At 45.0% G+C, this 14,512-nt stretch overlaps 1 protein-coding gene across 2 annotated transcripts in view; it reads right to left on the bottom strand.

Annotated features, from left to right (window-relative positions):
* The window catches only part of Rhp (GTP-Rho-binding protein rhophilin), a 319,468-nt gene that overhangs the window by 77,159 nt on the left and 227,797 nt on the right, over positions 1 to 14,512 (bottom strand). For both annotated transcript variants that reach the window (XM_069308794.1, XM_069308795.1), the window contains exon 5: positions 1,497 to 1,574. In XM_069308794.1, the coding sequence (XP_069164895.1) occupies positions 1,497 to 1,574 (78 nt within the window). The remainder of the gene's footprint in view (positions 1 to 1,496; positions 1,575 to 14,512) is intronic.

Here is a 14,512-nt window from a genome sequence, read left to right as displayed (position 1 = left end):
AACGAGAATTTCGGGTTCGAAACCCGAACGGGGCAGAATTGATTCGGTGCATTTTGTATAACCTAATGCGCCTGTTCACCTAACAGTAAGTAGATACTTAGGAGTCAGTCAGCTTGTTGTGGATTGCACCCTAGAAAGGGTCAGTAATTCGACCTTGATTGTGTGACCTTGATATAAGCGTAACATGTATGAACACACACTGGCTGGCAGTCCCCCAACACAATGAATTATTACTATAAATTATTATTATTATTGTCGTCTTGGCATTTGTGACTTTGGCGTGTTGATAATTTAATGGAAACTTGCAAAGACTTGACATATATATTATACTAATTGTATGTAATGTTTTCATACATCATAGTTCTCTTAAGACTTGTCATTATTAAACTTTCCATTGATTACTTACCTGAATTTACCTGAGGGCTATCGTATCTCTAATAACCTTGATGAGGACAGCTATCTGGCAGCTTGCAAAAGGTCCCCCATAAGGCAAAAGGTATTTCCCAATTTTATCCAGCTAGATTTAGAATGGCAGCAATGTTTTGACATTTACAGCTTCAGCAAGTTGGCAGTTCCACAGGGTTTATAGCCATATGGGTTAAAAAGCATCTTCTGTTTTTCATCCTACATTGTGGATTCTTGAGCTATAAACTGTTTCTCATTTAATGTGTTAAACATATTGAAGAAGTGGACTGGATCACTATCCTCCAAATTGTTCAGAACTAAGTTTCGATGAGATCAGCATTGTTATGTCTGGTTTGGGGTGGTGTTAGTCTTGTGGCCCCTCAATCATTCCTGTTATGCGAGTCAACTTTGTTCTGGGATCCTTTTTGTCACCCAGTGTTGAACTTTCTCCAAAGTAGTAATGTTCTTCTGAAGGTGAGGTTTCCATGCTTGAATACAAAACAGTAATCCAAATGGGGGCAAACAAGAGATTTGTACTGTTCAATAGTTACTTTATTTTCTTTTGACATCAAGGAATCATTTAACTATTCCTAGGGTTTGGTTGGATTTTTTTTTTTTTTTTACGGCAGCTCCCACTTCTTGTACCGTTTGTCAATCTGCTGCAAGGTACTGTTGATTTTGTAGTTATGATATGCATTGTTATCCCCTAATTGAAAGTTTTACCCATGACACTGATTCACGGTCACTCGCACAGAAATCAAAGTTTTTCAAAAAGTGATGCCTCTTCCTACCACACACAGACCTCTACTGTCATTTATTCAATGCACTTGCATAGCTTGGTAACTTCTGGGAAATGTCGGACACTATTACACTGATAACTAGGCCTTGTTTGCATTAAAATTGTAGTACAGTATATGTTAAAAATAATCACTTAAGGTAGTGATTATGCAAGTTATGTCATTGTCATTAAGTTGTTATTGTTGCAGATAACTCGGTACCAGATGCTAATAATAAATTTAGAACATTGATACACGTTATGATTCAACATAAAAAAAACAGTACAGTAATATAGGGCAAACTATAAAACTTACCCCTCTGAGGTCCATAAATTCGGAGATAGCCTCATCATATTTGTCTGGCTCTTCACTGTAGTGCTCAAGGATGAAGTCCTATAAAAAAAAAAAAAAAGACCAAAATCCATTATCATATTTTGTATATACAATATTATTGTATACAGCAGTAATTTCAAAAGTGGGGAGTATTGCTCTCTAGAGGGCACTATGAGAACCATGGAGGGTCAGAAAGGCATGATGGGTGGCAGCAGGGCTCCAAGAGGCACAAGAAGTGACAGGGAGGTTTACCTTACTTTTCATTTACATTTCAATGAGTGCAGAGATGAATGTCCCAGCAGCCCTGTCTTTGACCAGGCTTCCTGCTTGGTAGTCTGGTTAACCAGACTTTTCCCTGTGTATCCCCCTTCCACCACATGTCTGAATTTTGTATTTATTTATATACATTGTGTTTACTAGTTGTGTTTTTGCGGGGGTTGAGCTTTGCTCTTTCGGCCCGCCTCTCAACTGTCAATCAACTGTTTACTAACTACACTAACTAAATTTTTTTTTTTTTTTTTTTTTTTTCCCCCACACCACACACACACACCCCAGGAAGCAGCCCGTGACAGCTGACTAACTCCCAGGTACCTATTTACTGCTAGGTAACAGGGGCATTCAGGGTGAAAGAAACTTTGCCCATTTGTTTCTGCCTCGTGCGGGAATCGAACCCGCGCCACAGAATTACGAATCCTGCGCGCTATCCACCAGGCTACGAGGCCCCTGTAACATTGTACATTGGTACATTGGGGGTTAAGAGAGTACATAGAAATTATGTTGATTTCACATCCTTGTAAAGCCACTAGTACGCATAGCATTTTGGGCAAGTCCTTACACTAACAGATAATTCTAAGTAGATAATTTACAGTATAATTGACAAAAAAAATTTACAGGTATATTGTAAAAAGTTTTGATGATAAACAAAAATTAGATTAATACACAATAATAACAATACACTATAATGAACAAGGATTACTAGGTACATTAGGATAAAATTTCAGGACCATACATTGGCTCACTCTAGCACAATTTGAGGATCATTTCAAGGAGTCATGCAGTAGAATATACACTCAACAACCATGATATCAGATATCAAAGATTACAATGGTAAAGTTATATAGCTTAGGTACATATATTGGGGGGATTGGGTAGCAAGTGCAAGTACAGTGCAGTGTAAGTTAAAGCACTAGGTAGGAAACTATGAAAATGAAATTAGGTGCTTTTTGGTTTTATTTTTGAATAAGGCAAAAAACTTTTCAGTTCATTGGGGAGTTCCATAGACTAGGTCCCTTTATTTACATGCATGCATGCTATTTATTTATTTATTTATTTATAAAATTATATATATCTATATAAATAAAATGGAAATGTTTGTTTGTGCATAACCGCTAACCTCCAAAAGTTCTTCACCGATTGCTTTGAAATTTTCACACAACGTTCCATTCGCATCCGAGCAGGTTTTTATATATATACTATATAGATGTCATGTCTGTGACGGTAAAAAAAACATGCATTTTCTGAAAAAACTGTGTTTTTCACGTGTTTTTCATGTGAGGGAAATCTTCGAAACCTCTTTACCGATTGCTTTGAAATTTTGACAATGTTGCATTCGAATAGGCATGTCTATATATATATATATATATATATATATATATATATATATATATATATATATATATATATGTCGTACCTAGTAGCCAGAACGCACTTCTCAGCCTACTATGCAAGGCCCGATTTGCCTAATAAGCCAAGTTTTCATGAATTAATTGTTTTTCGACTACCTGACCTACCTAACCTAACCTAACCTAACTTTTTCGGCCACCTAACCTAACCTAACCTACAAAGATAGGTTAGGTTAGGTTAGGTAGTTTATATATATATATATATATATATATATATATATATATATATATATATATATATATATATATATATATATATATATATATATATATATATATATAAGCCTATACTTGCATAAACCACAAGTGAAGATTAACAATCTTTGGACAACACCCACCAGTGGGACTCGAACCCAGAAAGCACAACTACCTTCCAGTAGCTGGCATAACTAGTATGCTTTAACCCACTACGCCATCAGACCTTACAAAAAGAAGTAGATAGTTCGAGATATATATCTCAAACATCTCCACCTCCCGAAGGCACCAGATGAGTGAGGGGTCAGTCTGCATTTTTCGTCAAGCCACTGTCAATGTGAGAGAACTCGTGTCCAGCTTATAAGCCTATACTTGCATAAACCACAAGTGAAGATTAACAATCTTTGGACAACACCCACCAGTGGGACTCGAACCCAGAAAGCACAACTACCTTCCAGTAGCTGGCATAACTAGTATGCTTTAACCCACTACGCCATCAGACCTTACAAAAAGAAGTAGATAGTTCGAGATATATATCTCAAACATCTCCACCTCCCGAAGGCACCAGATGAGTGAGGGGTCAGTCTGCATTTTTCGTCAAGCCACTGTCAATGTGAGAGAACTCGTGTCCAGCTTATAAGCCTATACTTGCATAAACCACAAGTGAAGATTAACAATCTTTGGACAACACCCACCAGTGGGACTCGAACCCAGAAAGCACAACTACCTTCCAGTAGCTGGCATAACTAGTATGCTTTAACCCACTACGCCATCAGACCTTACAAAAAGAAGTAGATAGTTCGAGATATATATCTCAAACATCTCCACCTCCCGAAGGCACCAGATGAGTGAGGGGTCAGTCTGCATTTTTCGTCAAGCCACTGTCAATGTGAGAGAACTCGTGTCCAGCTTATAAGCCTATACTTGCATAAACCACAAGTGAAGATTAACAATCTTTGGACAACACCCACCAGTGGGACTCGAACCCAGAAAGCACAACTACCTTCCAGTAGCTGGCATAACTAGTATGCTTTAACCCACTACGCCATCAGACCTTACAAAAAGAAGTAGATAGTTCGAGATATATATCTCAAACATCTCCACCTCCCGAAGGCACCAGATGAGTGAGGGGTCAGTCTGCATTTTTCGTCAAGCCACTGTCAATGTGAGAGAACTCGTGTCCAGCTTATAAGCCTATACTTGCATAAACCACAAGTGAAGATTAACAATCTTTGGACAACACCCACCAGTGGGACTCGAACCCAGAAAGCACAACTACCTTCCAGTAGCTGGCATAACTAGTATGCTTTAACCCACTACGCCATCAGACCTTACAAAAAGAAGTAGATAGTTCGAGATATATATCTCAAACATCTCCACCTCCCGAAGGCACCAGATGAGTGAGGGGTCAGTCTGCATTTTTCGTCAAGCCACTGTCAATGTGAGAGAACTCGTGTCCAGCTTATAAGCCTATACTTGCATAAACCACAAGTGAAGATTAACAATCTTTGGACAACACCCACCAGTGGGACTCGAACCCAGAAAGCACAACTACCTTCCAGTAGCTGGCATAACTAGTATGCTTTAACCCACTACGCCATCATATATATATATATATATATATATATATATATATATATATATATATATATATATATATATATATATATATATATATATATATATATATATATACATACACATATATATATATATATATATATATATATATATATATATATATAAAACACAAATGTTCCCTGGAATACAACCCCCGTGAAGAATCGTTTTTACAACCAAGTACCCATTTTACTGTTGGGTTAAACAGAGGCCACAGTTAAGGATTTGCACCTAGTAAATCCTCCCCGGCCAGGATTTGCACCCAGTAAATCCTCCTCAGCCAGAATATGAATCCAGGACAAAGCGCTCGTGGAACGCCAGGCGAGCGTCTTAGCACTACACCACGGAGACTGCATGGCGTAGTGGGACACTTATGTAATTACTCACACAATGAGTCACTTATGTTGGGAGAATTGCCCAGTTGCTGGAAGAAGGCAAATGTCATACTTATTTTCAAGAAAGGAGATAGGGAGGAGACATTTGACTACAGACCCGTATCAGTGACAAGCACCCCCTGCAAAATACTTGAAAGAATATTTAGGCTAAGATTTGTTGCACACCTAGAGAGCATTAGGTTTGTAAATAAACATCAACATGGGTTCTGGAAAGGGAAATCATGTCTAACAAACCTTTTGGAATTCTATGATCAAATAACAAGGATAAGGCAGGACAGAGAAGAATGGGCAGACTGCATATTTCTGGATTGCCAAAAAGCGATTGGTACAGTACTGCACATGAGACTGCTATTCAAACTTGAAAGGCTGGCAGGAGTAAGCGGAAAGACCCTAGCATGGGTAAGGAACTACCTAACAGGAAGGAGCCAGAGAACCATTGGCGAGTTTAGTACCTCAAGGATCGGTGCTGGGACCAATTCTATTTCTGATATATGTAAATGACATGTTTACAGGAGTAGAATCCTACATGTCGATGTTCGTGGATGACGCAAGATTAATGAGTTGTGATAGATGAGGATTGTAGGATCCTCCAAGATGACTTGAACAGGTTGCAGAGATGGTCAGAGAAATGGCCACTGGAGTTCAACACGAGCAAATGTAAAGTTATGGGAATGGGATCAAGTGACAGGAGACCAAAGCGACAGTACACAATGAAGGGGACCTGCCTACCTGTGACGATCCGAGAAAGAGACCTGGGAGTGGACGTAACACCTAATCTAATTCCCGAGGCACATATAAATAGGATAACGACAGCAGCGTACTCTATACTGGCAAATTAGAACATCATTCAGAAACCTAAGTGTGGAGGCTTATAGGGTACTTTACACTGCCTACGTGAGACCAGTCTTAGAGTATGCCACCCCATCATGGAGTCCCCACCTGAAGAAACACATAAGGAAACTGGATAAGTTTCAGAAGATTTGGACAAGGCTCATCCCAGAGTTATGAGGAATGAGATATGAACAGCGCCTGAAGGAACTGAACCTTACATCACTAGAAAAGATTAATTATTAACACATTATTAACACATATCTCTCAGGCAGCTATCCAAACTCTCTTCTCCTTTCACCAATCAGCCCGGCAGATGTTGTGTCCATCATACACTCTCTAAAAACCAAGGCAGGGAACACCAGTGAAATTCCGTCCATTGTGTACAAGAGAGCCTCCCATGCCCTTGCCCCACCCATAGCACTACTGTTCAACAAATCTATAGAGTGTCACACCTTCCCTGATATCCTCAAAAAAGCAAGAGTAACGCCAGTCCATAAAGGAGGCAATCCGGCGGACATAAACAATTATAGACCAATATCAAATCTACCCATTCTATCAAAAATATTTGAAAAAATTATTTACAAACAGCTCTATTCCTACCTCGTAAAATTCGACATACTCAGCCCCTGCCAGTTTGGCTTCCGGTCCCAAAAGAGCACCAACGATGCAATCATTAGTCTCCTTGACGTTATCTACTCAGCCCTTGACAAAAATGAGTTTCCGATTGGACTCTTCATTGACCTAAGAAAAGCCTTTGATACTGTTAATCACAACTACCTCTTACTTAAACTCCAGCATTATGGAATCCGAGGCCTTGCCCTTGACTACATCCGATCCTATCTTAGTGACAGACACCAATATGTAACCATAAATGATACAACTTCTTCCACTCTACCAATTACCGTTGGAGTGCCACAGGGCAGCATCTTAGGACCTCTCCTATTTCTTATATATATAAACGATCTGCCTAATGTCTCTAATATTCTCAAACCTATACTGTTTGCTCTTATCTATTCAAACCTCAACCCACATACACTAAATAATGTTGTGAATAATGAATTAAAAAAAGTCCACTTATGGATGTCAACGAACAAACTAACATTAAACATCGAAAAGACTTACATCTTATTTGGAAGCAAATCATCAAATGCTATTCAGCTACAGATAGACAACATTAACATCAGTAATAAAGATGATGGCAAGTTTCTTGGCCTATTCCTAGACAAGAGACTCAACTTCAGCACCCACATTCAACACATAACTAAGAAAGTCTCTAAGACAGTTGGTATACTCTCCAAAATCAGATATTATGTTCCTAACTCTGCTCTCCTCTCACTATATTATGCACTAATCTACCCCTATCTTAATTATGGTATCTGTGCATGGGGGTCTACCACTGCAAACCACCTTAAGCCCATCATCACACAGCAAAAATCTGCTATCAGAATGATAACTAACTCAGCTTTCAGACAACACTCAGCTCCCTTGTTTAAATCCCTAAACTTGCTAAATATTAACTCCCTCCACACATTCTCTTGTGTCAACTACATTTACAAAACCCTGTTCTTAAATGCAAACCATGCTCTGAAACTCTCCCTGGACAGATGTAATAGGACCCATTATCACCACACCAGAAATAAATATCTCTTTGATATCCCCAGGGTCAAACTTAATCTGTGTAAACACTCTATGCAAATTAAGGGACCTAGTCTATGGAACTCACTCCCTAGTGAATTGAAAAACTGTAAAACTTTTGCCTTATTTAAAAGCAAAACCAAAAAGTACCTAACTTCATCTTCTTAGTTTCCTACACTGAGCTTTAAATTTGCTCTGTACCTAGTGTTACCCAATCTCCTAATTTTTATGTAATATCAAACAACCTTATCATTGTGTTCATTGCTGTCTTTTATGTGCTAGCCAAATGCTGTATTGTGACTACTAATTTTTGTCAACTACCTGGTTGATACCTGGTTGATACCTGGTTGATGGGGTTCTGGGAGTTCTTCTACTCCCCAAGCCCGGCCCGAGGCCAGGCTCGACTTGTGAGAGTTTGGTCCACCAGGCTGTTGCTTGGAGCGGCCCGCAGGCCCACATACCCACCACAGCCCGATTGGTCCGGCACTCCTTGGAGGAATAAATCTAGTTTCCTCTTGAAAATGTCCACGGTTGTTCCGGCAATATTTCTTATGCTTGCTGGGAGGACGTTGAACAACCGCGGACCTCTGATGTTTATACAGTGTTCTCTGATTGTGCATATGGCACCTCTGCTCTTCATTGGTTCTATTCTACATTTTCTTCCATGTCGTTCACTCCAGTACGTTGTTATTTTACTGTGTAGATTTGGTACTTGGCCCTTTGGTCATTGCAATCAATCTTAGCTACCTATGTGCTTTAATATACTGTACCTACAATTTTCTCTCATCTTTTTTTCATTTCATGTAATCTGTTATAATTTTTTGTCTATAATTTTGCAAGTATTTACCTCCTTAAAATTTTCTTAGATTAAGGACCTGCCCGAAACGCTGCGCGTGCTAGTGGCTTTACAAGACTGTAATTACCATATTTGTATCCTCACATTCCTTATGTACATTCTTGTATATGCATAAATAAATAAATAAATAAAATAAATAAATAAAGAGAATGGAGTGGGGGGAATTATGATAGGAACTTAAAATACACTCAGGGGAATAGACAAAGTGGAACTAGATGAAATGTTTACACATAATATTAATAGAAGGAGGGGACATGGGTGGAAGCTGGAAACTCGGATGAGTCAGAGAGATATTAAGAAGTTTTCTTTCAGCGTGAGAGTAGTGAAAAAATGGAATGCACCTAATTAAGGAGCAGGTTGTGGAAGCAAACAATTTTAAAACTAGATAAGATAGGGAAATGGGACAGGAGTCATTGCTGTAAACAACCGATGGCTAGAAAAGTGGGATCCAAGAGTCAATGCCGAATCCTGCAGGCACAAATAGGTTAGTACAAATAGGTGAATACACACACACACACACAAACAGTGGTCCCTCTGTTTTAGAATATTTCGGTACTCGAGCTCAATTTCTTAAAAAAAAAATGAAAAAAAAAAAAAAATGGGGGGGGGGGGGCAGGACGATGCGCGCTCACTTTACCAGTTTATCCCGCCTATTGACGATCGCACTTGAATATTGTATTTGGGAGGACAATAGGATGGGGGACTGGATGGATAGTGAGTGGACTAGATAGATGGATGGCGAAGGGGGACTGGATGGATGGTGAATGGGTAATGAATTTATGGTGAGTGCACTAGATGGATGGATGGATAGTGGAGGGGGACTGGATGGATGGTGGAGGGGGGACTGGATGGATGGTGGAGGGGGGGACTGGATGGATGGTGGAGGGGGGGGGGACTGGATGGATGGTGGAGGGGGGGACTGGATGGATGGTGGAGGGGGGGACTGGATGGATGGTGGAGGGGAGGGACTGGATGGATGGTGGAGGGGAGGGACTGGATGGATGGTGGAGGGGAGGGACTGGATGGATGGTGGAGGGGAGGGACTGGATGGATGGTGGAGGGGAGGGACTGGATGGATGGTGGAGGGGAGGGACTGGATGGATGGTGGAGGGGAGGGACTGGATGGATGGTGGAGGGGAGGGACTGGATGGATGGATGGATGGTGGAGGGGGGGACTGGATGGATGGTGGAGGGGAGGGACTGGATGGATGGTGGAGGGGGGGGGGACTGGATGGATGGTGGAGGGGAGGGACTGGATGGATGGATGGTGGAGGGGGGGACTGGATGGATGGTGGAGGGGGGGACTGGATGGATGGTGGAGGGGAGGGACTGGATGGATGGATGGATGGTGGAGGGGGGGACTGGATGGATGGAGGGGAGGGACTGGATGGATGGTAGAGGGGAGGGACTGGATGGATGGTAGAGGGGAGGGACTGGATGGATGGATGGATGGTGGAGGGGAGGGACTGGATGGATGGATGGATGGTGGAGGGGAGGGACTGGATGGATGGATGGATGGTGGAGGGGGGACTGGATAGATGGTGGAGGGGGGACTGGATGGATGGTGGAGGGGGGACTGGATGGATGGTGGAGGGGGGGATGGATGGATGGTGGAGGGGAGGGACTGGATGGATGGTGGAGGGGGGGACTGGATGGATGGTGGAGGGGGGGACTGGATGGATGGTGGAGGGGAGGGACTGGATGGATGGTGGAGGGGAGGGACTGGATGGATGGATGGATGGTGGAGGGGGGGACTGGATGGATGGAGGGGAGGGACTGGATGGATGGTAGAGGGGAGGGACTGGATGGATGGATGGATGGTGGAGGGGAGGGACTGGATGGATGGATGGATGGTGGAGGGGAGGGACTGGATGGATGGATGGATGGTGGAGGGGAGGGACTGGATGGATGGATGGATGGTGGAGGGGAGGGACTGGATGGATGGATGGATGGTGGAGGGGAGGGACTGGATGGATGGATGGATGGTGGAGGGGAGGGACTGGATGGATGGATGGATGGTGGAGGGGGGACTGGATGGATGGTGGAGGGGGACTGGATGGATGGTGGAGGGGGGCTGGATGGATGGAAGGGGAAACTGGATGGACGGATGGATGGTGGATGGTGGAGGGGGGACTGGATGGTTGTGTAACACTGTAAAGGTGTTTGGTTTAGTTGTATTTAAAATACATAGAGATACACGAGTCACAGACAAGGATTTGACAGGCGTCATTCTGGCGGCCTGAATCTCACACCTCTAAGAGTTAATGACCACCAAGTGACCTGAGGTCACCCATGAGAATTTCACCTTGCCTCTGCTAATCTGATAATTGGCCTTCAAACATGCCGACGTTTAAGGAGTGGTTTAGTAGAGAGCCGGAGGCTATCTACTTGTGGGCGGAGTTAGCTACTAGGTTTGCCAATATATACTCGGAGAGATATCGATTCGAGAGCATTAACATATAGACCAGGCAGCAGAGTAGGAGGACAACAGCCGAGACAGGCTGTCGGTCGGACGGGGGTGACGCTGCCTGACAGCTGCAGACTCCCACCCCCCCCCTTCCCCCCTGATACCTGGTTGATGGGGTTCTGGGAGTTCTTCTACTCCCCAAGCCCGGCCTGACTTGTGAGAGTTTGGTCCACCAGGCTGTTGCTTGGAGCGGCCCGCAGGCCCACATACCCACCACAGCCCGATTGGTCCGGCACTCCTTGGAGGAATAAATCTAGTTTCCTCTTGAAAATGTCCACGGTTGTTCCGGCAATATTTCTTATGCTTGCTGGGAGGACGTTGAACAACCGCGGACCTCTGATGTTTATACAGTGTTCTCTGATTGTGCCTATGGCACCTCTGCTCTTCACTGGTTCTATTCTACATTTTCTTCCATATCGTTTACTCCAGTACGTTGTTATTTTACTGTGTAGATTTGGTACTTGGCCCTCCAGTATCTTCCAGGTGTATATTATTTGATATCTCTCTCGTCTTCTTTCTAGTGAGTACATTTGGAGGGCTTTGAGACGATCCCAATAATTTAGGTGCTTTATTGCGTCTATGCGTGCCGTATATGTTCTCTGTATTCCCTCTATTTCAGCAATCTCTCCTGCTCTGAAGGGGGAAGTGAGTACTGAACAGTACTCAAGACGGGACAACACAAGTGACTTGAAGAGTACAACCATTGTGATGGGATCCCTGGATTTGAAAGTTCTCGTAATCCATCCTATCATTTTTCTGGCTGTCGCAATAGTTACTTGGTTATGCTCCTTAAACGTTAGGTCGTCAGACATTATTATTCCCAAATCCTTTACATGCTGTTTTCCTACTATGGGTACATTTGATTGTGTTTTGTACTCTGTATTATGTTTAAGGTCCTCATTTTTACCGTACCTGAGTACCTGGAATTTATCACTGTTAAACATCATGTTATTTTCTGATGCCCCTCTATCCAGCTATAGGCAGACACTTGGTGAGTTGAACATTAAGGTGACTTGGTCGTGTTTACATATGTTGTGTGATGATCAGGGGCAGTCAGTTGTAGGGTTCTCAAATTCTTGGATGATGACTCACTTTGCATATTAAACTGGAACATCTGAATTGCTTAAATTATGATAGTTATCATGTGAAATATACTTATGAATTTATTATTTAAATTGGCTTTAACTGTGTTCCCTAGAGTTTTTGAGTTGAGGTGAGAAAGCCTCTGCGATTACTGGTTCATGATATTAACGAGTACATGATACAGATGGGACATACTAATAATGACCTTGATAACATCTTTTGAGAATTTTGTGATACAGACAAGTTCCATTCCTTGTCTTGTATGTAATGATCTTGAATGGATGGTGGCAGCATTTCTTCTACTACTATCTATTCTTCTACTTCTACCTATCTACTCCTCTCCCTCCACCCCTCTCCGAACTTTCCCTTTCAACTAATGACCCTCCGCGCTCCCCCCACCTCTCTACCTCTCACCCCAAACCCTCACTAATTACTTCGTTATTCATTTCTTTCCTTTCGTTTCTCTTAGACGGTTGTGGTAGTGCAATGTATTCTCGAGTTCTCTCTAGAGTTTCGGGTAACTGATCAAGTTACGGCGCCTTGTAGTCTTAGCACCTAGGTAGTCAAATACTTAGGTTACAAGGTGTTGAACGAGAGAGGTTGCCTTAGGAACTCTGGGAGTGCTCTAGAATAGTTAGCTAACTGGGGACGGGATAACGGACTAGAGAGCTGTTTCCCCCGGCCTCGTTAGTTAACTGGGGGGTGGAATAATGGACAAGATAGAGCTATTTTCCCCACCCCCGTTACAGATGGATGGATGGTGGAGGGGGGGACTGGATGGATGGATGGATGGATGGTGGAGGGGGGGGGGACTGGATGGATGGTGGAGGGGGGGGACTGGATGGATGGTGGAGGGGGGGACTGGATGGATGGTGGAGGGGAGGGACTGGATGGATGGTGGAGGGGAGGGACTGGATGGATGGTGGAGGGGGGGACTGGATGGATGGTGGAGGGGGGGCTGGATGGATGGTGGAGGGGGGGACTGGATGGATGGTGGAGGGGAGGGACTGGATGGATGGTGGAGGGGAGGGACTGGATGGATGGTGGAGGGGAGGGACTGGATGGATGGTGGAGGGGGGGGACTGGATGGATGGTGGAGGGGGGGACTGGATGGATGGTGGAGGGGGGGGACTGGGTGGATGGTGGAGGGGAGGGACTGGATGGATGGTGGAGGGGGGGGGGGACTGGATGGATGGTGGAGGGTGGGGGGACTGGATGGATGGTGGAGGGGGGGGGACTGGATGGATGGTGGAGGGGGAAACTGGATGGATGGAAGTGAAGAGAGCGGGGAGGGAGGAAAGAGAGCGGGGAGGGAGGAAAGAGAGCGGGGAGGGAGGAAAGAGAGCGGGGAGGGAGGAAAGAGAGCGGGGAGGGAGGAAAGAGAGCGGGGAGGGAGGAAAGAGAGCGGGGAGGGAGGAAAGAGAGCGGGGAGGGAGGAAAGAGAGCGGGGAGGGAGGAAAGAGAGCGGGGAGGGAGGAAAGAGAGCGGGGAGGGAGGAAAGAGAGCGGGGAGGGAGGAAAGAGAGCGGGGAGGGAGGATAGAGAGCGGGGAGGGAGGATAGAGAGCGGGGAGGGAGGATAGAGAGCGGGGAGGAAAATCTTGCAGAAACATCAGCCCTAGAATCATGTTAGGGAAGAATACGCGTGCAGGCAGGCGCGTGCAGGCGAGGGGCGTGCGCGCGTGCAGGCGAGGGGCGTGCGCGCGTGCAGGAGTGCGCGCGTGCAGGCGAGGGGCGTGCAGGCGAGGGGCGTGCGCGCGCGCAGGCGAGGGGCGTGCGCGCGCGCAGGCGAGGGGCGTGCGCGCGCGCAGGCGAGGGGCGTGCGCGCGCGCAGGCGAGGGTGGGTGGGTTTGCAGGTGAGAGTGGGTGGGTGGGTGGGTGAGCAGGTGAGGGTGGGTGGGCAGGTGGGTGGGTGGGTGGGTGGGCAGGTGAGGGAGGGTGGGTGGGTGTTCAGGTGAGGGTGGGTGGGTGGGTGAGCAGGTGAGGGTGGGTGGGTGGGTGGGCAGGTGAGGATGGGTGGGTGGGTGGGCAGGTGAGGGTGGGTGGGCAGGTGAGAGTGGGTGGGTGGGTGGGCAGGTGAGGGAGGGTGGGTGGGTGTGCAGGTGAGAGTGGGTCGGTGGGTGGGCAGGTGAGGGTGGGTGGGCAGGTGAGGGAGGGTGGGTGGGTGGGTGTGCAGGTGAGAGTGGGTGAGTGGGTGGGCAGGTGAGGGTGGGTGGGTGGGCAGGTGAGAGTGGGT

The sequence above is a fragment of the Procambarus clarkii genome, chromosome 63, assembly GCF_040958095.1.
Source record: "Procambarus clarkii isolate CNS0578487 chromosome 63, FALCON_Pclarkii_2.0, whole genome shotgun sequence".
Classification (NCBI taxonomy): Eukaryota; Metazoa; Arthropoda; class Malacostraca; order Decapoda; family Cambaridae; genus Procambarus; species Procambarus clarkii.
This window is presented reverse-complemented; position numbering and strand designations above follow the sequence as displayed.